Raw genomic sequence first — 27,406 nt, forward strand, 5'->3', positions numbered from 1 at the left:
ACCATACAACAATAGTTTACCACTGAACATGATATAAAGGTATTTTGAAAGAAATGCATATTTATTTTAATCAAATGTTACGTTATTTTGGCTGAAACTAAAGACAGCAGATCCAACTGTTTTTAAAAATTTGTCGTATACAAAAAACACAGTAGTAAATTAGAATGCGTATGGCTGTTTTCCTAATATCACAAAAAAAATCGAACCTGATTTGTATGAAAAGAAAACGGATGGGATCTAAAGGTGGTATAGCCAACATGCACAGACCAACCCCTATAGACATCTATTACAAGACGACTCGCGGTGGCCAGCCTTCCTAGTATTTGCACTGATATAAGCGCGGGCGCTCGCCGTGCCCGATCAGTATCGACCAAGTAACAGACCCGAAAGCAGCGCGTGTTTTTCGCACAAAAAAATTGGAAAAGGGTATTTTGATGCCTTAAAGATGTCCACCTGTAGTGTGAAATGGTGTGGAAAGGTAACAAGAAGCTCAAATTTAAAAACAGACGGCATTACATTCCACAAATAAGTCATATTTATAATTTATTCAGAGCCGGCATAGGTCAACTTACATTGGCCACTTACGCGTCAGTAGAGGGACAGTCATACTTCTGTCCCTTTTCATCTGGCGCGACTGCCCGCCGTCCTTGAAACGGCCAATCACAGCGCGCTTAACACATTCCCCGCCCGCTCCTCGCACCCCAAACACTGGTGACTCGTATCGCGAACCAAATATACAAGACTGCCACTCTATAGGAGGTTTTCTGTGCCAACATGCCAAACGTTTACACTCCAAAAACGCCAATATCTCTGTCACACTAATATGGAAGAGATAGAAAGTTTACTACGCTACGCTTGTGCGCCACTATTTCTTTTCGGCAAACTTGGCTCGGCATCGCTAAGAGCAATTATTAGAGTTGGCACCTGACGAGTGACGTCCTTTCACGTAAGATAATTACTTGATATTTTACAAACTCTCCGACCGTCGGATTTGTAGGAAGTGTCTCTTTCTGTACGTTAAGGGGCCATTTTTTTCAGTTGTCCGCCCCACTTTTTTTGGATTTGGAAATTTTTATGTGGTTTCCACTCAAAATCGCGAGCTCTTTCAATTCTAATAGGAGGAAAAAAGTGCCCCAAGTTACCATTTTTTCATACATTTTGTATGGCGGTAACGGAATGGAAGGTTCGAAAAAAATTATGGAAATCTTGGGACATTTTTTTTCGCCTATGAGGATCGAAAGAGCTCGCGATTCTGAGTATTAATCGCGTAAAAAAATACCCATGTTTCAAAAAAAGTGGGGTGGACAACTTTGAAAAAATGGCCCTAATGCTCAAGTCCAAGTTAAGTTGGCAACGATAATATAGCTAAATTAATCCTTGCAGATGCGAGGCTTCCAAATTAATTGTCAATTTATACTCTATTTATTGTGGCTACGCTACGGAGCACGGTCTGGCTTGTTGGCTCAAGCGCAGATCCAGCTTCGTGCCCAGAGGGGGGGGGGGGGGTCACGTGGTAAAGGCCCAGTCCCCCCATGGGGGGGGGGTCCAGTGGTCTATTTGTATGGCCCACCTAGGCTTCAGGGGGAGGGGAGGTCATGACCCCCATGACCCCCCCCTGGATCCGCGCATGTGTTGGCTAGGCACGCGCGGAGTGCTAGCAGGATTCCGGGGGGCTGAGCGCTTTCAGCAGCTTGTTCTGCGTGAGGGAGCCGAACAGAACGGTGAGCAGCGCCACGCCATACCCGGTCGCACGCTCGCCCTGAAAAAAAAAAAATATTTTATAGGATTTCGCAAGCCAAAGAGGATCGAGTGTTATAGAGAGTTACTGTCAAAGTAAAATGTGTAATCACCAAAGAGTATCGAGTATTATGGAGAGTTACTGTCGAAATAAAATGTGTAATCACAATGCATAGCCTGCCATCTCTTGACACCAGCTTAAAACTTTTGAACCTCCGTTTTTACAATTTGGCCCATATTCTTAGCTTGATATGTTTTAAAATGTCAAATATTAATATTAGCGCCATCTAGCCGAGCGTACTCCAAAGGTGTATCGCCATCTAAGTAGCCCACCGTACCTTTTTCTGTATGGTTTTGGGGTACGTTTTTTTCTTAGACTTTATACGAAGTTAAACGTAAGTTTGGCGAAAAAACTAGAAACTGTAATCTTTGTTTTCAATACATTAAAAAAAAAGTTATATAGGTCTTTGCCTACACGAGCTAAGACCGTGTGCTAGGAACGCGCCTCTTTCAATATATTTGATCGCCAGTGTCCGAGGTGTGGTAAAAGGTTTCATTCCGTATATGAACCTCTTAGAGTATGCGTACCGAGTGTGCCGGGGCCGCCATGTCGACGTGCAGCCACGTGCCGGGGAAGTCGAAGCCGAGGTGCGCCAGGATGAACAGCCCCGCGCACGACGGCTGCGCGTTGCTGCGGTCCTGTGCAGGTAACAACTTATATTATACACACCATCGCCATTGGCTCTAACATAATACAATACAATACAAATACTCTTTATTGCACACCTCAATACAGGAAACTATGTAGTAAGTATACACAAAAACTTAAGAGGTAAAACAAGAGGGGGTCTTATCGCTAAAGAGCGATTTCCAGACAACATAGGTAGTGGAGAATAATAAATTTAACCTTGTTAGTAGGTGTACTAAATGTAGACTTAGAGGAAATCTAGCACAAACTACACTACACAAAACAATATACTACACACATAAAAATAAAATTATTTATTTATTATTTATTTGTTAGCCTGTTGTGTCCCACTGCTGGGCAAAGGCCTCCCTCTCTTTCTTCCACGCTTCTCGGTTTAAGGCAATGTTCGGCCAATCTTTTCGAAAGACGTCAAGATCGTGCCGCCATCTCCTTCGCGGTCTGCCATCACGCCGCACTATGTTTGGTGTCCATTCGGTACTTTTCTTGGCCCACAGGTCGTTTGGCATGCGGCAGATGTGTCCGGCCCAGTCCCATTTAAGCTTAGCGGCTGTCAGGGCTACGTCGGCTACTTTGGTTTTGGAGCGCAAGATGGAATTTCTAATCCTGTCAGTCAGTTTGACACCAAGGATGCTGCGCTCCATCGCCCTCTGGCAAACCTTGAGGGAGAGCTTTTGAGCATTAGTCAAATACCAGGTCTGGGCGCCGTAGGTCAGGATCGGAAGAATGCACATATCCATGAGTTTTCGTTTCAGCGATATGGGAAGGTCCCCCTTCATATATTCCTTCATGGACCAATAGCTCTTCCAGGCATTTTCGGTACGTCTTGCGACCTCCTTTTCTTGTCGTGCCTGGAAAGAGACTATTTGGCCCAGGTAAATGTACTCATGGACATATTCAATTCTTCCGCCATCAACTTGAATCCTACATTTGGCACCGTTCGTCATTAGTTTGGTCTTTGACATGTTCATCTGCAATCCGATCTCGAGGCTTGCCGTGCTCAACTGTTGGAGCATGCTTTCGAGTTCTGTAGCCGACGTTGAGAAAAGGACGATGTCGTCAGCAAAGCGAAGGTTTGTTAACCGACTACCGCCGACTTCAACAGTTTCAACACCCCTGTTCTCCCAGCCAGCCGCTAGCTTGCGGAAGGCGTGTTCCAAGGTCGAAGTAAATAATTTGGGAGACAGCGGATCACCCTGTTTGACGCCTTTGTCTATTCTGAAAGTTGGCCCTGAAAACTGTAATTTTATGTTTGCGGTGCTGTTAGCGTAAATATTGCGTAAGAGGCTTATGTATGTGGGATCTATGTTTTGCGCTTCTAAAGCGGCAAATATGGATTTGTGTGAAATGCTGTCAAAGGCTTTTGTATAATCAACGAATGCAAGGTAGAGAGGTAGGTTGAATTCATGGTGCTTTTCTATTATTTGGTTGAGCGTCTGTAGATGGTCTGTGGTGGATAATCCGGGTCGGAACCCTGCCTGCTCTGGTGGTTGTTGTTTATCTAATTGGCCTGATATTCGATTTTCTATGACTTTAATGAAAGTTTTGTATAAATGAGAGACAAGGCTTATGGGTCTGTAATTGTTTATGTCGGTCTTGTCTCCTTTTTAAATAGAATTATGATATTCGAATGACAAAAATTTTGTGGTAATACGCCTGATTTCAATATATTGTTAAAAAGATTTGTAATGTGAGTGATTAAGGTTGGCTCGCCGATTTTCAGCGTTTCGGAAGTGATACCATCTTCACCAGGACTTTTACTGTATTTTAATTTGGACAGCGCCACATGGACTTCATAGCCTGTTATATGAGGAATGGTGTCAGGGCAGAAGTATGGAATATTGGTGTTATCGTAAGTCTGTAATGGGTCGGAATACAAGTTTTTGTAAAACTTTGTACAAATATCCATTATCTTTCCCCTGTCACCATGTATGACACCTGTTTCATCGCGTAGACCGGATATCCATGTTTTTTGTTTGCTAATTCCTTGCTTGGCTATTTTAAGTGACCTGTTTTGTTCCAATGCTACTTTAATAAGTGTATTATTATAGGTGCGTATATCCTTGCGAATGCTGCGTTTTACTTCCCTGTCTAATGTTTTATAGTTGGTTCCTGTGGTGTTGCTTCTGAATTTGTCTCTACTTTGGATGAGTTGTAGTGTTCGATCTGTCAGCTTGTTTGTTTTATATTAAAAATAAAATACAATACATAAACATACAAATACATATACAACGTGTTTCCGGTAACACTCAAAACCTCAGACACCCCAACTGATTTTTATTTTTTTAAACTCATCTGAAGTATTCATCTTTTAATCTGATGGTTACTTTTTTTTTATTGAATTTTTAATTTTCTGTACAGCTCTTCTTGACTTTTAGCTCTACACTCAATAAAATAATTGCTAACTTCCACCATAAACCATAAAACTATTTATTTGTGTACGTTACTGCAACGACATAAGGTTTACCAATAGACAGCTAAGATGTCACTGTAAAACACTTTAAAGCTTTGTCACAGTAAACTTCGGACAGCTAATCGCAGTAAGCAAATTTAAACCCAATATTCAAAATAGAGATGGGCCGAATACGGACTTTGCCGAATACAAATATTCGGCCGAACATTCGGTTCAGCTGTTACCGAACCGAACATTCGGCCGAATATTCGGTTGCGCCATATTTTAAATCCTGGCCTAGAGTTAAAAACTTTTCAATAATTGTTAACTTGTTAAGTAATGGGTACTAAGGCTCTTAATGCTCCTATAATTTAGTGCATAAGAAAATTTTGGTTTTTGTACCTTACGCTACGTTATTTTAGTTTTTTTACATTGTTAATTAATTACTGTAGGTACTTATATTTTCTCGCATTTGAACTCCCTTTGGTGGTTCCTTAGAATGCTGAAATAGGATGTCATTATCCGATGAATTACGAAACAACTTACGCTATTATTTACTTTGTTTATTCGGTAAATATTCGGCAATGTAACCGAACTATTCGACCGAATACGAACATTGAAAAACTTGCCGAATATGCCGAATACCGAATATTCGGCCCATCTCTAATTCAAAATGACAAGGTTGTAATTAGGTACGAGTTCAATTTGTTATGACTTATGATAAACATTAAGATTAAACTGACAAACAACGTCAAACTCGTAGCGGAAAAAATAATCGTCTAAGTAACCAGCCAGTATTAATACCCCTAAATACTGAAAAAGGTAAACAACCTCTAGCAATGCGATATACACAATGTTGTTTTACGAGTACAATAGAATAGGCACGTAAAAAATAACTAATAATACAAATTTAAATAAAAATTATTACCCCAATCAAGATATAGCTCAATCGATTCTACTCTCGATTCTGAACAAACTGTTTTCAAGCTTTTAGTGTTAAGTGAAACACACACTAAACAACTTTTATAACTTAAAAGACTTTATAAACCATCGTTTTTAAATAACTTTCTTTATTATAACTCCCTTGTTCTCCGTAGATAACCAAGTTTAATAACTGGTTTTGTATGAGGAAAAATAATTCTTCCTAGCTAACTGGGTTATGAAAGAGGATTTTTTTATTTCTTCGTAGATAACCATTATTTTTTGCAGTTTTCTACGAAGATTTTTTTTTTCTTCTTTGCTTACCCGGTTATGAAATGGGATTTTTTTTTCCTCGTTTTTTTTTTAGACAATCTTACACAGATTGACTGAGGCCCACGGTAACCTCAAGGCTTGTGTTGTGGGTACTCAGACAACAATATATATTTATTTTATTTATTTATTTATTTAAACTTTATTGCACAAATTATCAATAAAAAGTACAAATGGCGGACTTAACGCCTTAAGGCATTCTCTACCAGTCAACCATTGGGCAAAACAGAGATAGTTAGTTTGGTGCACAATATTATAGAGCCTGTATGAGATTGTAATGATTAAATACAAGTCGATACCTACTATTATAAAATAAACATACACAAATACAATAAATAAACCTACATATATATTAGTATAATACAAATATATAAATAAAATACACATACATAAACAAATAAATGTACCTAGTGCGAGACATCAAGTAGACTTTAATTTCGAATGTTTGCAAATAAGTGCTTACGCAACTTGCTTTTAAAAGAGAGTTTACTCTGAGCTTGCCTGATAGGCAGAGGGAGGGCATTCCATAGACGAATTGCCTGACAGCTGAACGAGTTGGACAAGAATCCAGTGCGATGAGGGAGGACAGCCAGTTTCAGCGCACGAGAAGGACGCAGCTCACAACCCGGCCGAGCCGCTACGAACTGAAAGTTGGTCCTGAGATAATTGGGCGCAGCTGGGTCAAATAGGATCGAATAAAGAGCACACAAGATTCGCAATGACCTACGTTCACGAATTGGGAGCCAATTAAGTTTACGGCGAAAAGCGGAGACATGGTCATATTTGCGAAGATTAAAAACGAATCTTATACAGTTATTTAGGAGACGATCAAGCTTGGACAGCGAGGCTTGTGTAATGTTGGTGCAACATACATCAGCGTAGTCAATAATTGGCAGTATCAGCGACTGTACGAGAAGCGTTTTAGTGCTGCTATTATACAATATATAATATAAATACTTATATACATAGAAAACATCCATGACTCAGGAACAAATATCTGAGCTCATCATACAAATAAATGCCCTTACCGGGATTCGAACCCGGGACCGCGGCGCAGCATGCAGGGTCACTACCGACTGCGCCAGACCGGTCGTCAAATCTAATTCTATAGAGGTTTTGAAGATCGTGTTCAGATATTTTTGAGCACCGTGGGCTTTCTGATATATCTAACGCTGATTATTTGTGTGCGGCCGTATTTTTTACGTGTATATTATCTGTAAATTAAATATTTTTTCCACTTACAGCGACGCTATTCTTCATATCAGCGACACAGGAGCTGAACTCAGTGAAGTGTAGCTCTGGCGCGAAGGGTAGAGCGTGCGCCAAGTCGCCGGCTCTCAGTCCAGCCGTGACGCAGCGCCGCTCTATGGTAGAGTTGTTGGACACGATCGCCGCGTGGTACTTGCCCGTCGCTGTACCCTGGAAACCACAGTTAGAGTTTAAATAAATATTATTTGACGACCGGTCTGGCTCAGTTGGTAGTGACCCTGCCTGCTAAGCCGCGGTCCTGGGTTCGAATCCCGGTAAGGGCATTTATTTGTGTGATGAGCACAGATATTTGTTCCTGAGTCATGGATGTTTTTCTATGTATATAAGTATGTATTTATCTATTTAAGTATGTATATCGTCGCTTAGCATCCATATTACAAGCTTCGCTTAGTTTGGGGCTAAGTTGATCTGTGTAAGGTGTCCCCAATATTTATTTATTTATTCTTACACAGATTGACTGAGTCCCACGGTAAGCTCAAGAAGGTTTGTGTTGCGGGTACTCAGACAACGATATATATAATATACAAATACTTCTATAGATAGAAAACATCCATGACTCAGGAACAAAACGTGTAAACGTCTAACGTTTAAAGTATAACCTGTGTAACCAATAAATCATTTTCAAGTATTAAAATTTTGAAAAACCCTCGACCGCGACTTAGTGGACCGATTTTCATGAAACATGAAACGATTCTATTACTATTCAGTATCAATCGATTGGCATCAGAAAAATACCACGTGAAAAAAAAATTTTTTTCATACAAATTGCATGGGAATTTTTTTTTTGCGATTTGTGACTTTTCTAACCGGAAGTTTTTCTTTGGTCCCATAAAAGCTTTTGATCATAGATAGGAATGGGATCGATTGGCGTAAAAAAAAAGTTTGTCAAAAATGCCCTTTTTCTCGCACCCTGTATGTTTTTTACAAAATCTGTAAATGCCATTTTTCATCAATTTAGAATCGAGGGAAGGTCTCCTTAGACCATTTTCGCGTAGGACCTAACAGCTGCGCTTGCTGACCCGCTATCAAAATACACCCTGTGTAAAAAGAATAATAAAAGTTAAATACCTACGGTAGGTACTAGAAACTCCCTAGGGAGAACGATTTTTCTATAACTCCCGCTAACATGCGTGCTATTGCACATTTACTGTGAGAGTGTGACGAAAATTTGTCTTCATTACCTGTGCACCAGTGAGTGTGGCCACGTCGACGATGGTATCGGCCTTCAAGTCCCGGTGCGCGTACACCACACCGTCGCTCAATACCAAGCGGCCTAGACAACACAAAATGGTTAGTTATGCACCAAAGTTTGTATAAGGTACAGCGGGACAATCTCGACTGGGGGCAATTGTAACTAATCCATTTTTTCCATTATAAAATTATGATGTTGAGTTCTACATGTATCCACTGAACACGCCTACCATACTTAACCGGTGGACACTCTATTTAATAATGCAAACATTGTAGAACATGGAAAACATGACCAGTTACATTTGTCCCCCAGTCGAGATTTGTCCCGCTGTACCTTTCTATAAAAAAAAGAGAAAAGTCGTGGAATGTATAGGGACTTATACCTATATATAAAGAGAATGTCTTAAGGGCGTTCCCTGCACCAATGACCTTCGATTTGAGTCCATTGATATTCTGATAGTTTCTAAAGCCTATCATATTAACAGCATCGTCTTTAAACAAAATAGTATCACATAATTCCTTCACAGCACATTGTTTCTGTGATATTAGGCATCAAAGTTGAACAATTTCAGGGCCAAAAACTGGTTTTTTTGGTCATAAGTGTCATAACTTTTGTTTTAATCACTTTAAAATTAAAATCTCTCTTGAATTTTTAGAAAAGTCAAAGATAAATCCTAACATGTCGATTTCATGTATGTGCCTTTACAAAAATAAAATTTAGATAAGTGTTTTTTTAGACCATGTTTAAAAAAATTCATAAAAAAATATGTATTAATTTTTTTTCAAAATGTAGCTGTTACGAATAGAGATAAAAGATTGAAGAACCGATGGCCGTTGGAGTTATAAATAAAATAAATAAATAAATAAATATTATAGGACATTCTCACTTAGGGCCGGTTGCATCAAACCGTCTGTCACCGTTAAAGCGTTCGTTAAATTTTATTCTATGGGATATTCCATAGACGTCTGCTGCTTGACGATGAAGTGTCTGTCAAATGTGGGTGATGCAACTGGCCCTTAGTTAATGTTATAATTCTACCTGTAGGGCAAATTTAGGAATTTCAACTCAAAACTTGTCAAAAATCGATGAAAACCGTGTGGAGCCCCTTAAGTTAATTTGTTACATGAACATATTACGAAATGTATGACAACAAAGTTTTACCTTCAGCATCAGTATTGTTGATTTCCACAGTGCGGCCCGAATACAGCTGGTGGATATCATCAGGTCTGTAAAAAACGAACTTTATTGGCCTATGATTTAATCAATTATTCTGCCATCTGCAAACGCAGTCGTGATGTTTCTATTAATCAGACGAAAGTATAGATTTAGGCACTGGTCCCACCGCGAGCTAGTAAGCTATGAGCTATCGGCTATAAAAACGATGAAAAGATAAGCACTCCCGTGCAAATAAAAGAGACACGGCTATTTTGATAGCTCACCGCTGGGCGAGTAACTATAAACATCGCCGTGTCTCTTTTATTTACACGGGAGTGATTATCTTTTGTTCGTTTTTATAGCCGATAGCTCATAGCTTACTAGCTCGCGGTGGGGACCAGTGTCTTAGGGGGTCAGTATAGTTTTTTTTTAAATATTTCCCGTGCGGTGACGGGCTAAGAATTTCAACATCCCCTTTCTTCCCGTGGGTGTCGTAGAAGTCGACTGTGGGATATGGGTTAAATTGTGGCGTACGCGAGAGGCTCACTGCAATGTCACAATTTGGATTTCTTTTAACCTCTTTTTGCCAAGAGTGGCACTGAAAGTTAGTAGTTCATGTGCTCCGCCTACCTCTTTACGGAATACGGGCGTGATTATAAATGTATGTATGTATTTCAACACCTTGTCAGAAGCTAAAAATCAAAAGTATTTAAGAAGTTTATTTAATCGTTAGCAATATTTTGGATCACTTTTGATCTTTATTGTACTACAGTCACATGTACCTTCCGTAGATATTTTGTCACTACTTTAAAAAAAACTTGTATCTTCGTCTGTCAATGAAAAGAAAATTGTATTAAGTATGTATGGAATGCATATAGACTTACTGCGTTTTAACTTTGAGAAGCGGCGTGAGATACGAGGTTTTTTCAAAGTAGGGACGATTTGTCGGTTAGTACAAGCCTCCAATAGGATACAAGTAGTGTTACCTAGTAGCGTCGGGGCCGACGGCGTTCTCGGCGAGGCATAATACAGCGTGCAGGCTGACGGTGGGCTTGGCTCGCGCAGCGGCCGCGAAGGCTCCCAACACAGCGGCCGCACCCGCGCAGTCGCCTTTCATGCCCACCATGGAGGTCTGTAGAGAAATAGTACATTACATCAGAGGCCGGGAAAATGAGGATTTCCGGCCAAGTGGGTATATACCGGATAGGGATACGAGGCCGGGAATCCGTTTTCACGCCGAGGCATGTATAGTGCTTTTCTCAAACATACAATGAAAAAAATAAAAAATGCTCTAAAGGACAATATTTTATAAAAAAAAAAGTTACTTTGCAGGCCTAGGCCTAAAAAATAATATGAAATCCCTTTACAGTCCTCTCGAGTTGTTGCGCCCAAAAAGCGATACTTCCCAGCCCATTTTACGGAACGTAAAGACAATATTTCATTGCATGTTTGAGAAAAAAATATTACTGACTTCTCAAGTTTGAAATTGAAAGTACTCGTATATTTGTCCATTTTTCCCTTGATTTATACTTTAAATACTAAGCTTGTATTTTGTACTTTAGAATTTTGATGATAATAATGACATTTCTATTAAACTTATATTGACCGGCATATAGACCGTGATTACCTTTTTGATTTTTGTCGAGCTCCCGATATTTCGACGCAGTTGCATGCATCATGATCACGGAAAACTGACGAAGGCAAGTGGATGTCAAAGTTACGTAGACAGCGCGCGGTCTACCCTCCTTCGACACAAACACTATTCACATTTCTCATTTCGACATTTCTGGCAAACATACAAGCTTCAAATTTTAATCACAACTAGAGTTTAATCTATAAAACACGGAAAAATTTAAAAATGTCTAAATTTAAGATTTTTTCACTATAGTTTATTTACCCTAAGTTTAAAGCTGAGACCACCAGTGTCATAAACGATGTCTTTTCCGACCCAGGCCACGCTCTTGTCCACTCCAGGGACATTATAAGACAGAGACACAAGTGCAGGTGGGCAGTTAGGCTTACGCCTCCCTATCTTTGAATTCACACTGACTCACTCGCCAATCATCAAAATTCTAAGGCATTTTTAGTTGACATATACACTTTAAATTTTAACCACAAATAGAGTTTTACCTATGAAACACGGAAAAATTGAGAAATGTCTAAATTTAAGATTTTTTTACTATAATTTACCAGGCCACACTTTTATCCACTCCAGGCATTTTATAAGACAGGAATACTAAAGCTGGAGGGCCGTTAGCGGCCGACCGACGCCATAGATGCCTATACCTTGAGTTCATACTGACTCACCTATCATCAAAATTCTAAGACACTTCTAGCATTTATACAAGCTTCAAATTTTGCCCACAAATAGTAATTAATCTACAAATCAAGGAAAAAATTACAAATGTACAAACTTCTGTAATTTTAATTGGATTTTACTTACCCTAGCCTTAATGCTGAGGCCACCAGTATCATAAACGATGCCTTTTCCCACCCAGGCCACGCTCTTGTCCACTCCAGGGACATTATAAGACAGAGACACAAGAGCAGGAGGGCAGTTGGCGGCGCGACCGACGCCGTAGATGCCGCCCATGCCACGAGCCTTCAGCTCTTCGCCGCGGATGATGGTGGGCTCGGGAAGGTCGAGCTCCTTGGCTACGCGGCAGGCTTCCTGGAATTAAAAAAAAAAAAATTCAATAACTAAATATAACATTTCCATATCCATGCTGGCTTCTCTTTGTAAGTATTCAAGATACTTGTATTAAGAGATAACCGCTCTTCCGCAAAAATTAACAATATCAGTAAAAGTTACATACTACATGACAAAATTAAAAACTTGTGTGTGCGTGTGTGTGTGTGTGTGTGTGTGTGTGTATGCGTGTGTGTATTTATGTCAATGTGCGTGTCCGAGCGTCTTTGAGTTTTCGCTTAATTTCCATAATCTTACTACCTAATTGCTTTTATTTCTCTATCCTATTTTATTCTAGTAAGTCTTCAATCTCTTTATAGCTTTTTGTTTTCAACCATTTTATTACCCTACTTTTACATTCATATAATCTAGTTGGATAAATGTCTAAGAATTCATTAAGTACATTGTACAACTTTGCAGACCGTGATGCGTGTTGTCTTTTCGCAAATGCAGTTTTCGTGGAGGTTATAGCAATCACTCGGGTTTTTTTTACGTCGACTATTTGAACTGTCTGGTGAGAATTTTACAGTTTTATGTTTTTTTACAACTACATGCAATACATATAATTTTCTAACAGACAGGAGATCACAGGTTTTGTATAGTTCTGTAGTTGGAAATCTATACGGTTTAAAATAGATCACTTTGAGTAGTGCTCGTTGTGCTCTTTCTAGCTCTAGAAATTTGGTCTTTGTGGCACCACCCCATATGGGAACACAGTACGTCAAAACTGATTGGGCTAATGTGACATATATTTGATTGAGAAGGGTAGTACTTGCCACGTGTCTCAGGTTTTTAAAAACCCAAATGATCTTACGTGTCCGCGCCATAAGAGAAATCGGGACTTGGTTGTGTTCGTATGTAATTTGTGAAGCAAGTGTAATATGTTTTATTAATATTTAAGGTTAGTAAATGTTTTTGCAACCAGTTTGCGACCTTAGTAAGCCCACGTTCAGTAGACATTCGAACGTCTTCCCATGTTTCACCCCAAAAAACAATAGCAGTATCGTCTGCGTACGTGAAAATTTCTCCTTCGTCAATAGCCATAGAGCAGAGCTGATCAATATAAATTAAAAACAGGGTAGTGCCAAGGACACTGCCCTGCGGAACTCCATAAGTTATTGTGCACTCGTCGCTGAAATAGTTCCCTATTTTTACCCTTTGCTTGCGGTTATGCAAGTAACTTTTAAAAAGGGACAATGGGAATTACACGGTGAATAATATTCACCGTGTAATTCCGTTAAAAGGACTAGGCTTGTGTAGTGGCTACGAAAGTACTCTAGGTTTATTTTTATTTATCTACGAGTATATACTTAAATTAACCTTGTGTGCAAATCTCCAAACACAATTATATGGAGTTCATAGAACTGTCTCAATAATTATTGTTGCTTATAGAGAGCTTGTACCAAAAACTTTTATAAAGGTAGAGTAAAATAGAGAAGCGGATTGAGTCCGCAGTCGCCTGGATGGCCGCTAACTCTTCACTAGACAATGTGTTGTCTAGCAGAGATCGCCAAAGGCGCTAACTAACGGGTATTTCATGGCGACCGTGACAGGACAGACATATTGCCAAAGTTACTAACCTCTATAAACTTGTCCACATTCATGATATTACACGGAGTGTCAGCGATCTTAGCAGCCAGGCGGGTAGAGTCCGCAGCCGCCTGGATGGCCGCTAACTCTTCAGTAGACAATGTGTTGTCTAGCAGAGATCGCCAAAGGCGCTAACTAACGGGTATTTCATGGCGGCTGTGTCAAGACAGATTGCTAAAATTACTAACCTCTATAAACTTGTCCACATTCATGATATTACACGGAGTGTCAGCGATCTTAGCAACTAAACGGGTAGAGTCCGCAGCCGCCTGTATGGCCGCTAACTCGTTGTCTAGCAGAGATCACCAAAGGCACTAACTAACAAACGGGTATTTCATGGCGACCGTGACAGGACAGACAGGTAGCCACGGGCACTAACCTCTATGAACTTGTCCACATTCATGATATTACACGGTGTGTCCGCGATCTTAGCAGCTAAACGGGTAGAGTCCGCAGCCGCCTGGATGGCCGCTAACTCTTCACTAGACAATGTGTTGTCTAGCAGGGAGGGATCTAGCGGGCCAACGCCCTCGTCTTCCAGTTCGCCTTCTGAAAAGAAATTGTTTATAAGTTTGTCTGTCAATTTTACTGTAGAACCTTAATAGGTAAACTGATTTGGATGCGAATCGGGGTGCAGTCACATCTATCAGCATCGAGCCACATTTTGTGTATGAGAAATCGCTCATTAGTATGAAAATGCGTACGCATGCTTTCACCTTTCCGATGCGTAAGCGTGTTCATACTAACATCCTGGCAGGGCCGCCATGCACGGATGGCATCAGAGAAACAACAGCTTCGTTGAATATATGATTTATTCTGCACTAGCTTTTGAAAGAGATAAAAAATAGCCTATGTCTCTCATAGCCACTCTCCATCCCTTCAACTATCTCCACTTAAAAAATCACGTCAATTTGTCGATCCGTTTTACCATGAAAGACGGACAAACAAACAGACAGACACACTTTCCCATTTATAATATTAGTAGTGATTACAAACGAGCGATTTCTCATACATAAATTGCGGCTTGATGTGACTTCACCCTTCAATTTTTCCTTCGTGTTTCTCCGGCGCATTCCGTCAAAATTGGTTCATCGATGTCATTGCGAAGGGTGTTTTCAAGATTTAGGGCCGGTTGCATCAAACCGTCTGTCACCTTTAAAGCGTTAGTTAAATTTTATTGTATGAGAAGTTCCATAGACGTCTATTGCGTGACGATGATGTGTCTGTCAAATGTGGTTGATGCAACTGGCCCCTAGTAGTATTTAACCCTTAACGGCCCAGCCACGACATTGGTCTAAGCGCGGCAGCGGTGAGCGGCAGCCATACGTGCGAATGAAAATTCCCATCGCTGTGTCTCGCTCCAATGTATGTCCGCCGCTCACCGCTGTCGCGCTTAGACCAATGTCGTGGCTGAGCCGTAATAGGGCAGAAGAATTTCGGAAATTAGTCAAATTTGAATTCTGTCAAATAAAGTATAATCTATGGTAATAAATATATGCCCCCTGCCCTTTTAAGGGTTAAATGCAGATAGATAGTGCAAATAACTCTCAAGCGCTGGTGGCCTAGCGGTAAGAGCGTGCGACTTTCAATCCCGAGGTCGCAGCACAGTATAAAACCAGTAATAACTCTTCTTACAAACTTCACGCCGCGCGGTGTGTCCCCCTCCCTCCCCTCGCATGCGGCGAAAACATGCGAAACTGGTGATTATTGGGCTGGACAGTCGGGGCCGCGTTTGCGCGCTGTGTTGACGTGTCGAGTTCGGGAGAAAATGACGTCAGCACCGAAGACATATTTTCGTTACTGTAGTGTTTATGGGTGTATGGAAAGTTCTCAAAATGCGGAAATGTCATTCTTTAGAATTCCTAGACACCCAGAAAAGTAAGTGGTTGTTATATATTTGCAGTGTTAGGTACATTATTGCTTACGTAAATGGCGTAAAAGTGAGATTTAAAGCTAGAATGACACATTAAAATCAATAAGGATTTATCTGTAACGACATTTAGGTAGATGCTGCGATCTATCTAGCTCGAAAGTTTGGTACCTACTTAAATATTGTGCAAACATCTATTCAAACATTTTATGTAAATATGATTTCGTCAGTATTTAAGAAACAAATACGTACTTGAATCTTTATTAGATAAAAAGGTAGAAAGAGCGTTGGTACTAGCATAGCGCCATACACAGTTACTAATACGAGTAGGACAGTAGGTACCTACGTTTCTAGTTCAAACGAATCTTTTTTTTATTGTGATGGATTGGGTGTATTCTAGAGAAAACATATAAAATGAACACTTAAATTAACGCTTTTGCAATTATTGTTACACAATCTACTATTGCGCGTATGAGAGTAATATATTTATAATGATTTTTTGTATCTTCAATACTGACTAATGTGGTGTCATGACGTGGTATTGTTATACTAAAACCTACTTACAGTTAATAGTACCTATTAGATTTACAACAACTTACATTGTACGAAGTCGATTATAGTAACGTTGTACAACCCTGCGTGACCTTGCGCAGTAGTAACGACCGCGCCGCCGCTGCCGGAGATTAACTACTGATATATCCTTATACTGTGGTCGCAGGTTCGAACCCCGGAGGAACCAATGACTTTTTCGGAACTTTTGTGCGAAATGTCAATTGATATTTGCCAGTCGCTTTTCGGTGAAGAAAAACATCGTGAGGAAACCGGACCAATTCCAATAAGGTCTAGTTACCCTTCGGGTTGGAAGGTCAGATGGCAGTCGCTTTCGTAAAAACTAGTGCCTACGCCAAATCTTGGGATTAGTTGTCAAAGCGGACCCCAGGCTCCCATGAGCCGTGGTAAATGCCGGGATAACGCAATGAGTGCAAATAACTCTCACCTCTCTGGTCCTCACTAGCTAGCTGTATCTCCACGTAGACAGTCCTAGCTTGCGGCGTCTCGGCGGCGGATCCAAGCAGGCCGGGGCCGGAGCGAGCGTTGTACTGCGGGTAGCAGCGCGCGATCGCCATGGCACTTGCGTAGACGTCGCGTTTGCGGCAGATCAGCTGAAATTAGAAAGTTTAAAAATATTAAAAATTATTATATTAAAATTATGACAATAAAACCCCTATCCAAAAAAATGCTAGAAAAACAGATTTAAATGATGTTTCAACATCTGCTACGCATAATAAATTGCGGGCAGAAGCAATTCAAATATAACAATTTATTTTCATATTAGAAGAAAGGGATGAATATTAGGGATGTACCGACTAGTCGCCGACTAGTCGGGAAAGCCGAATATCCGGCCACTTTTGTAGTCGGCGATTAGTCGGCGACTAGTCGGCAAAAAAGGCCGATTAGTCGGCGCTTCATAAGTGATAGAAAAAGAGTACAAAAATAAATCAACAGGTGATGTGGATGTACATAATTGTACCAATTCGTTGTGGCTTTCTTAGTCAAAACAACAAATAATATCTGTGATCATCAGATTTTTGTGTAAATAAATATCCTTCTTAGTACTATCAATTTCATAGGCAAGATCACTAATTCATTACCTTTACCTACTATTCCAAAGCGGTTGTTAAAAATGGAAAATGTGTATATTAATATTCTCATCGACCATTGAACCTGTAAAAAACTGAACTGAACTGAACTTAGTGAAAACGAAGGTTCAAAATGTTAATTTAGTAGAAATAACTGTTTTGGCCGACTAGCCGACTAGTCGGCCGACTAATCGGCCACCCCAGCGCCGACTAGTCGGTAGTCGGCTTAGTCGGCCAAATCAATAGTCGGTACATCCCTAATGAATATAACTTTTCTAGTTCTTACTGACATACACTACCGTCAAAAAGTTTAAGACCAAACACAATGTTCAGTGTCATTGTTATAAACCCTTCTAAAAATCATCAAACTAAATTTGTAATCAATAGAAAACAAGGTAATCTTATTATATTGATCGGCAACCCATTTGTTCTGCAAGAAGAAAACGATCCCAAACTTAATCTATGACTGAGCGACGAGCTGGCAACGACTCTATACTTACCACTACCAATATACTTACCATGACATATTCGTGTTCCCTTTGCGTCCTATGCCACGAGCGCACGAGCTTAGCGAGCGCGAACGAGCGCGCCGCGTGCCGCGAGCGGCGAGCTGGCAACGACGGGAGGGTCGCGCCGCGCGACCATTACCCATGACCGAGCGACGACCTGGCAACAACGCTATACTTACCACAACATATTCATGCTCCCTCTGCGTCCTATGCCACGAGCGCACGAGCTTAGCGAGCGCGTGCGACCGCGAAGGAGCGGTGTGGCGCGAGCGTAGAGCTGGCAACGACCCGAGACTCATACCACAAGGCCATTCATTCATGAATGAACGACGAGCTGGCAACGACGCTATACCACCAATATACTTACCACGACATATTCGTGCTCCCTTTGCGTCCTATGCCACGAGCGCACGAGCTTAGCGAGCGCGTGGGAGCGCGACGGCGCCGCGTGCCGCGAGCGGCGAGCTGGCAACGACGCGAGACTCGCGCCGCGCGGCCACAGCTCCACACTCTCGCCCGGAGACGAGGTCACGCAGGTCAGACCGCGTTTCCACGCCTGGAATCAAATTTATATTTCAGTCACAAGGCTCTTAAAATATTTTAATATTAACGGCCAATAGTTAAATCCTCCTCTAGGTGTGAAGAAGACCGATCGTATCCGGAACACCCCGCTGCGTTCAAAAACCCGCATTGCCGACGTCGGCGAGAGGAGTGCCAAGCTGCCGTATGCATGCCCAGGAGATGGAGGGACGAGCTAGACACCTTCCTCACTAACTGGCCGGAAGAGGCACTAATCCAGGAGTGGGACACCATTATAGGCGGGTAAAAAAAGTTGTTAAATCCTCAAGACTCTCTTTTATACCAGGTAGGTAGGACAGATTCGTCAGGTTGATTCAGACACCAGACTAGTATACTGTCCAAAGTCGTCTTCGAATTCAACTCAGCCTCAGGAAACATCACGTCATTAAGAGGGCATTCAACGAAAACGTCGTAATAATGTAAAATTGATAGTTTTAGTCGGCAAAATGCTACACTTTTCGTCATCTAAAAGACTTATTAAGTTCAGAATTCGATTAGGACATCTTCTTAACTTACATGTTGTGAGACTGGATTTTTAAAAACTAACTCACTTAATAAATTATGATTTTTTTTCTGGTGCATGTTTAGGAAAACCCGCGAAAAGTGCTGACTTAGTCCGTCTAATTTGCAAAATTTGGATAGTTTTGAATGCTTCAAGTGGTAAATTTGTATTATGTATATCCCGTACTACAATCATCTGAGACTACTTCTTTGTTATAAGGCTTTAGAATAGAGTAAATGAGGATATGATGAATCCAATTTGTTTCAGAAATCACCTCAGAATAAGTGTCAATTTCTTCGAAAACTTACGTGTTTTTGAAGTAATTTTAATATAAAAATAATCTGCAACGCTTACTCAAACAGATTTTATGCAAAAGTTTTCTATTAATTGCAATTTAATATTTTTGTCGATTTTTTAAAAATGCCTCCTTATTACCGGTTACGCGCGCTTGCGATGTCAGTACCGCGGCAGAGCTTGTAGAGGCAGGACGTATGTTAGTCCGCTCCGCACGCGGCTCGACGATCGCGAAGTTATTTTGTTATTGTGTGCGGCACCCGCCGTGTCCAAAACCGCACTTGTGTGCGTGTTTGGCTGTACTGTTGCATGTATACTGCGACCGAAAACTTTGATCCTTGGGTTGACGACTTTGGTAACTAACTAATTAACTTGACTAATATTTTTAGTAAGTATTATTTATTATTGAATATCATTTGAGGTTACTGACTCGTCTCAACAAAATCTTTGACAATAGATGGTACTCAGGATCTGATGATGAAGTCAGATGGTAGTCATGAGTTCTCATCAACCAGGTCTTGAAACCATTTCGTGTTTGGGCTCGTTTGATTCGCCTCAACAAGATCTTTGACAAGAGGTGATGGTACCCAGGATCTGATGATGAAGCCGGAAGGTAGTCATGAGTTCTCATCAACCAGGTCTTGAAACCATTTCGTGTTTGGGCTCGTTTGATTTGCCTCAACAAGATCTTTGACAAGAGGTGATGGTACCCAGGATCTGATGATGAAGCCGGAAGGTAGTCATGAGTTCTCATCAACCAGGTCTTGAAACCATTTCGTGTTTGGGCTCGTTTGGTTCGTCTCAACAAGATCTTTGACAAGAGATGGTACCCAGGATCTGATGATGAAGCTGGAAGGTAGTCACCTTCCTGTGCTCCGTGCAATTAAAACAACATAATATTTAAAAACCGGCCGAGAGCGTGTCGGGTCACGCTCAGTGCCTACACTGAGCGTGGCCCGACACGCTCTCGGCCGGTTTTTAAAGCCGCATTGGTAAATAGCCGCTCGGCTCTTCCGTAGTTTTCCATATTTTTCAAAAACTACAGAACCTATCAAGTTCAAAACAGTTTTCCTAGAAAGTTTATAAAGTTCTACTTTTGTGATTTTTAAATATTTTTTAAATATATGGTTAAAAAGTTAGAGGGGGGGGGGGACACTTTTTTTTTCTTTAGGAGCGATTATTCGCGAAAATATTAATATTATCAAAAAACGATTTCAGTAATTCATTTTTAAATACCTATCCAACAGTAAATCATACGTTAGGGTTGAAATGAAAAAAAAAAATCACTCCCTACTTTACGTGTAGGGGGGTACCCTAATAAAACATTTTTTCCGCTTTTTATTTTTGCACTTTGTCGGCGTGACTGATATACATATTGGTACCAAATTTCAGCTCTCTAGTTCTAACGGTCACTGAGATTATCCGCGGACGGACGGACGGACGGAGGGACAGACAGACAGACATGGCGAAACTATAAGGGTTCCTAGTTGACTACGAAACCCTAAAAACACATTTTAAATATTAAACTTATATTGACCGGGATATAGACCGTGAATATAAGTCTAATGAAAATAACCGTGAATCAAATTCAAAACTCTTACATTTTAAATATAAAAAAACTACTTAAAATTAAAGAAAACCGATCTTAGTTCCATTATATACAGAGTGGGGCCTGTAACAAAGGCGAAGAATTGAACTGTAGGCTATTCTCCTTATACTGATCAACATTTATTCAGTGAAAGTTTTAAAAGTTATGAAGTCTTTAAATTTTTAATTTTTCATACAAAATAAATATTAGCTTCAATGTACGCCATTATTGATGTCATTGACGTTGTCTGTCACACTTTAGACTTAACAGAATTCGCAATACATTACCTCTTAGAAAAAACTTTCAAGGGTGATAAAAATCAAAATACAAGTTATTTTTAAAAGTCGCCGAACAAATGTTGATCAGTATAAGTGCGTTTTCACATTATCTGATCCGATATCGGATGTCGGACCGATATCCCATACATTAAATTTATTTATTTATTTGAGAATTAAAGGCGCCATCTTGGATTTTTTCTATTGAAATGCTTCCGACATCCGATATCGGATCGGATAGTGTGAAAACGGCTTAAGGAGAATAGCCTAGAGTTCAATTCTTCGCCTTTGTTACAGGCCCCACTCTGTATATGTACCTAGAAAACATCATCATCTTCCTTGCGTTATCCCGGCATTTGCCACGGCTCATGGGAGCCTGCGGTCCACTTTGACAACTAATCCCAAGATTTGGCGTAGGCACTAGTTTTTACGAAAGCGACTGCCATCTGACCTTTCAACCCAAAGGGTAAACTAGACCTTATTGGAATAAGTCCGGTTTCCTCACGATGTTTTCCTTCACCGAAAAGAACCTAGAAAACATATCATATACAAAATAAAATAAAACTAAGAAAACGGATTATATTCATTGTACGCGATATAATCTGATTCCATAAATTTATTTCATGAGTAACTATCGCGGTGACAGAAGACAATATTATATACACAATTTATTATATTATAAAAGTTTTTTAATTTATTTCTTCCAAGGCTACACACGTTTTAATAAAAAAAACTGTGATAAGTTTAATAATTAAACTAAAAGGTCAAGTATTTATGCACGAAATCATGTATGCAAATATGTAATATATATGGTGGTGTTTTTACGCAAGTATCAATAATGGTTAGTCCGCAACGCCACTGACGGCGTGGCGGTACCGACCATGAATGCTATCCCTTTCGCTCTAGCCGCACGTAAGGTTGGTTCGAAGAGGATCGCACGCTATGTCTGTACCGCAGGCTACAATCGTTATGCTTCTGGTTATAGTGTGCGTCTGCACACAGGCGCACGCCAGCGCCGCCGGCGTCGAAATGCGAGCAAGCAGATTTTTTGAAAGCGCTCTTAAAAATATGAAGTTTACGGTGACACTCCAGCACTTTGATAGAAATAAAATAGAACATTTCTTACAGCTTCTGCAGTCAGTGCAGTATTTACTAAGGACACTAACCTCTTCAGTGACGCGTCAAAGCGTTGAGGTGGGCCACTTGACCCACTATGAGGGCGAGTTGGTCCTCAGGGTCTGAGCCCTACAGCTAGTATATATAGGCTAAAGATACCAACCTCTTCAGTAACTCGTGGTTCAAGCTTGCACCGCACATCGTGCCATGTCAGAGCGTTGAGGTGGGCCACTTGACCCACTATGAGGGCGGGTTGGTCCTCGGGGTCTGAGCCCTACAGCTAGTATATATAGGCTAAAGATACCAACCTCTTCAGTAACTCGTGGTTCAAGCTTGCACCGCACATCGTGCCATGTCAGAGCGTTGAGGTGGGCCACTTGACCCACTATGAGGGTGGGTTGGTCCTCAGGGTCTGAGCCCTACAGCTAGTATAATATAGGCTAAAGATACCAACCTCTTCAGTAACTCGTGGTTCAAGCTTGCACCGCACATCGTGCCACGTCAAAGCATTGAGGTGGGCCACTTGACCCACTATGAGGGCGGGTTGGTCCTCGGGGTCCGAGGCCGAGAGACCCCAACGGAACTTGACGCTGACCGCCGAGTTCGACATCATGCGAACTGTAAAAAAAAGTGTTTTTAAAAAAAAACATGTTAAAAAGCGCTTTCAAGGCAGCTTCATTCCATTAACCCCTCGTATGCTTAGACACGTATCCGTGCGTGGGAATTTTAATCTATTGTTTTAAATGTCAAGGTCATTTTTTCAATGATCAAAATTGACAGGCCGCATATGAGCCTCATCCATACCACCTCATCTCGCGCGCGCATCCTTAGACCTAAAGAACCTAAATTTGTTGTTGTTGTAATAGTCCTATGGCACCGGAAAGGTGCAAAGGGCCTTCACGAGCTTGCGCCACCTTCCTATCTCCAGTGACCCTTGTGGCCTCTCTCCAGCTCAAACTGGCCGCCCTATCAAGTTTAACCTTGTAAAAGCCATTAAAGAGCATTTCTTTTTTTTCGCCACTTTTATGAAATGTGATATTATTGAAAAAAATTATGGTATTTCTACTCAGAATCACTAGCTTTTTCAATCCTAGTAGTTAAAAAATGTATCCCATACAATTTATTCTTATTTTGTTACCATTTTCCATACATGTTGTGTGGGGTAACAAAAGAGGAAAGTAACAAAAATGTATGAAAATTCTGGGACACTTTGTCTCCCAGTGAGATTGAAAGTACTCGTGATTCTGAGTACAATTGACCTAAAATTCCCTAAAATTCGAAATAAAAAAAATGGCAAAAAAAAGAAATGCTCTAAAAATGGCAGTTGTTTAAAACATAGTTTCATTTAAAAGTTTGGTCACGGGCTTAAACAATCTCTTTAGTTCTTGTTTATTGTCACTTACCAAATATTAGATGGTAGAATGCACTAACATTAAAATGTAAAAGAATACAGTAGTGTTTACTCCAAACTCCAGTACAGACTGCATTATCAGTACTATATTAATTATAATTGTTATCTATTACCATCACAGCTGTTAACACAGCTGGTGATAACTTATCATTGTTGGGACGATATTGTGCAAATACTATACAATCTATTTGTGTACCTTGTAACAAACTGACAAGTTATGTTGTGGATAAATGTATATTAAATTGCAATAACATATTATGATACAGTGTCTTACTGTTTTTAGGGTTCCGTAGTCAACTATGCCATGTCTGTCTGTGCGTCCGTCCGTCCGTCCGCGGATAATCTCAGTGACCGATAGCACTAGAAAACTGAAATTTGGTATCAATATGTATGTCAATCACGCCTACAAAGTGGTAAAATAAAAAGTGGAAAAAAATGTTTTGTTAGGGTACCCCCCCTACATGTAAAGTGGGGACTGTTTTTTTTTTTATTCCAACCCCAACGTGTGATATATTGTTAGATAGGTATTTAAAAATGAATAACGGTTTACTGAAATCGTTTTTTGATAATATTAAATATTTTCGGAAATAATCGCTCCTAAAGGAAAAAAAGTTTTTCGCTAGATATCACTGTTACCCCCGCAAACTGGGTAATGACTTGTTGTCGTAAAATGTATAAGTATTTTTTGATGTCCAAATATTTCGCTAGATGTCGCTGTACCACCCGCAAACTAGCGAACGATATTCTATGGTTAATTATATGTAATTACATTGTAAATTTTTGGAACTTTGAAAATAAGTAGGTTTTTCTTGCTCAGACTTATCATGAAAAAAGTCAAACCTATTTTAAAATCGCGCCAGAAATATGTGGCGTTTCATGTCTAAAGGGTCCAAATGTTTTATTTGCTATAACTGCTATAAGGAACCTTTCGGCATGGAAAATGTCATGAAAAGTTGTCGTAAGTTAATAAAAGATGGCGCTGCATTCGAAAATCTTGACTGATAAGATAACTCTATACCAGACTATTCAATATACTCTATGTTCCGTACCTTTGGGAGGCGTACACGGGGCCGAAGCCAACGCGTAGAGGCCTTTTTGACACTTGAATGTAAGGGGTACACCAAGCGGATGTTGCCCTTGCCCGTATCATGGGACATACGCAGAGGCAACACCCAGGGTGTAAGGACTATTTAAGAGTTAATGGAATCTAAAATATGGAAATTTACTATTATGTTTATTTATGTTGTTTGGTTAATTTAATACACCATTGTTACAGAACAATGCGGTATTAGAGCCGCAAGCAACTTAGTTAATGGTTTGTTGCTATCAGAGATAACAAGCTTGGCCATGTTAATCTAAATTTATTAAGCCAGCATTAGTGTACTAGTTTTCGTCTATTTTAAGAATTTTTTTATACAAATACTATTTTGTTGCACTTTAATTAGTGTAAAAAAGGGTAACTGGGTAAAGGTTAACTGGAAGTTCGCCTTTGTACAAATGATGTATGTGTTCTTTTTTCTTATCTTTGTACAATAAAGTGTATTACTACTACTACTACTACTAAAAAAGGGGAATGAGAATATGTCACTTTTGAGGTTTCTGGCTATTTGAATGGTCCAAAACAAAAGGACATTTTGAAAGATACCAAAGAGGATTGCGTTTCTAGAGAGTTGCAAACCAGCGTGACTCAGGGGACTGTAACCATGGTAATAACAGGCAAGAAAAAGTTGATTCACCCAACTGTACATAAATATGTATTACAATCTTATGTAGTAGTAGTAGTAAGAAGTAATACACTTTATTGTACAAAAATAAAAAGACATACACAGGAAAAAAATAACACACACATCATTTGTACAAAGGCAAACTTATCCTACCAATATTTATTTATTTATTTAATCTTTATTGCACAACAAAATAAGGTACAAATGGCGGACTTAATGCCTCAAGGCATTCTCTACCAGTCAACCAATGGGCTAAACCAGAAAGATTAAGTAGGTGCAGTGTCTTATATATATAAAAAGAAGGAAAGGAAACTGTAACCTAACTAAATGAATATTAAACTATACATATTCAAGATAAACTTACATATAATATACAATAAAAATAAACATACATATATATTTACATTGATATACCTATACCTAGTGTGAATCATTAAGATGATGATGAAGACATTGTCAAGGAAATACTTGTGCAACTAGCGCTTGAATGTGAATTTGGTCTGTGCTTGTCTAATTGAGATATTTGATCCTTTTATGATAAAAACTCACACTCATAATTGAATGCCTAATGTAGCAGTCACATAAACAACCAATTATTCACATTCTTCAGCTTCCCCATATTAGCATAATGTTCAAAGGTCATTGACCTTACATGGCAAGGGTCATTGAACTTATATTTGGCAGAAATAACCAATATTATAAATTCTGGAATGTTTCTTTTGAAAACATTCAATGAGATTGTTGCCAAAGCAATCAGCTGCCAAATAATGTTTACTTCAAACAAATAACCTAAACATCGTCCCTAAAGTAAACAAAATGAATGTTGTTGAACTGAATGAAGAGAACTGTTAGTTACATCTCAAAAGACTATTTTCATGAGCTCTTAGTAACCGTAGTATGTAATTTGAATAAGCGAAAGCAAACAACGCTCGAGAACACAACCGTTAGTATTCTAAAAATAGTTCACCAATAAATAATGATAAAAAGTTCGTTCACCTGACACCAGCACCGGATGCTGTTTAAACGCACTTATATATGCACTAAATGTTCTTAAGATTAACATGTTTACTTACATAATACTAAAACATGACAATTATCAAAACAAACATCATGAAAATAGTCAAAAACGAAGAGACGCGCTAACTTTAAAACGAAAGAACTTAGCTGCTCACCGTTAGTCCTTCGCGTTCAATTATTCCCCGATTTGCTGCATGCGTGTTGATTCTATTATACAGAAACGTGCTACCGACGGAGAATAGAAACAAAGAAAAATAACAAAGAAAAGCTATTCTAAAATTTCTCTCTCAGTATCAACTTGCCAAATCATTGAATAATTTCATTTGATAGCTATTAGATGACGTTCAGAAACATAAAAACTATCGACGAAAACTTCATGTTTTAGTTACAACACGGAAAGCACAAATTTATTTTAATTAAGTTTATAATTACAATCAGTCAATAACGGAATAAAATTATATTTTTAACATTCATTTTCAATAATTGATTTGGTTTTTATACTTTTAAATGATGATAGCAGAATGTAAAAAGCACTAACAAGATTTCTGAACGAACCACTGACGTTCCGTTATACGGTTGTAGTGTTCATATTCTTATTTTATTTATATTATTATACTGTAACATATCTAGATTGTCAGTAGAAAAAAGGCGCGAAAATCAAATATTCCATGGATGCATATCGTTTTATTAAAATATTCATTATTCTCGTTCAATTATCTATACATATTTACTGTCTCAAGTTGAAAAAAAATAAGGGGCATTGTCAATAAAACCACGAAATAATCGGATTTCCTTTAATAATTTCACCAAGCTATACTTAACAAAATCACATAACAAAATGTAACTGTAGCTCAATAAAGTTGTTGTGTTTAACTTACAGTAAAATATTATATTAATAGA

The 27,406-nt window shown here is 39.5% G+C and overlaps 1 protein-coding gene across 6 annotated transcripts; it reads right to left on the bottom strand.

The window, feature by feature from the left end:
* Positions 1–1,532: 1,532 nt before the first annotated feature.
* LOC125238125 (probable aminopeptidase NPEPL1) lies at positions 1,533–26,804 on the bottom strand. Of its 6 annotated transcripts, none has more exons than XM_048145415.1 (13): positions 26,486–26,584; positions 22,809–22,972; positions 18,368–18,556; positions 16,849–17,014; positions 14,457–14,530; positions 13,972–14,067; positions 12,146–12,373; positions 10,689–10,834; positions 9,709–9,773; positions 8,537–8,628; positions 7,329–7,505; positions 2,326–2,436; positions 1,533–1,759 (listed from the first exon to the last, which is right to left on the bottom strand). In XM_048145415.1, the coding sequence occupies exons 1-13, from the start codon at positions 26,550–26,552 to the stop codon at positions 1,655–1,657; spliced, it is 1,680 nt and encodes a 559-aa protein (XP_048001372.1). In that variant the 5' UTR covers positions 26,553–26,584; the 3' UTR covers positions 1,533–1,654. The 6 variants fall into 6 exon arrangements, with proteins under 6 accessions (XP_048001372.1, XP_048001371.1, XP_048001373.1 ...); XM_048145414.1 differs by having other exon boundaries at positions 13,972–14,052; positions 14,442–14,530; XM_048145416.1 differs by lacking the exons at positions 13,972–14,067; positions 26,486–26,584 and adding an exon at positions 26,662–26,804 and having other exon boundaries at positions 14,361–14,530.
* Positions 26,805–27,406: the final 602 nt, after the last annotated feature.

Source organism: Leguminivora glycinivorella, chromosome 22 (genome assembly GCF_023078275.1).
Source record: "Leguminivora glycinivorella isolate SPB_JAAS2020 chromosome 22, LegGlyc_1.1, whole genome shotgun sequence".
NCBI classification, from domain to species: domain Eukaryota; kingdom Metazoa; phylum Arthropoda; class Insecta; order Lepidoptera; family Tortricidae; genus Leguminivora; species Leguminivora glycinivorella.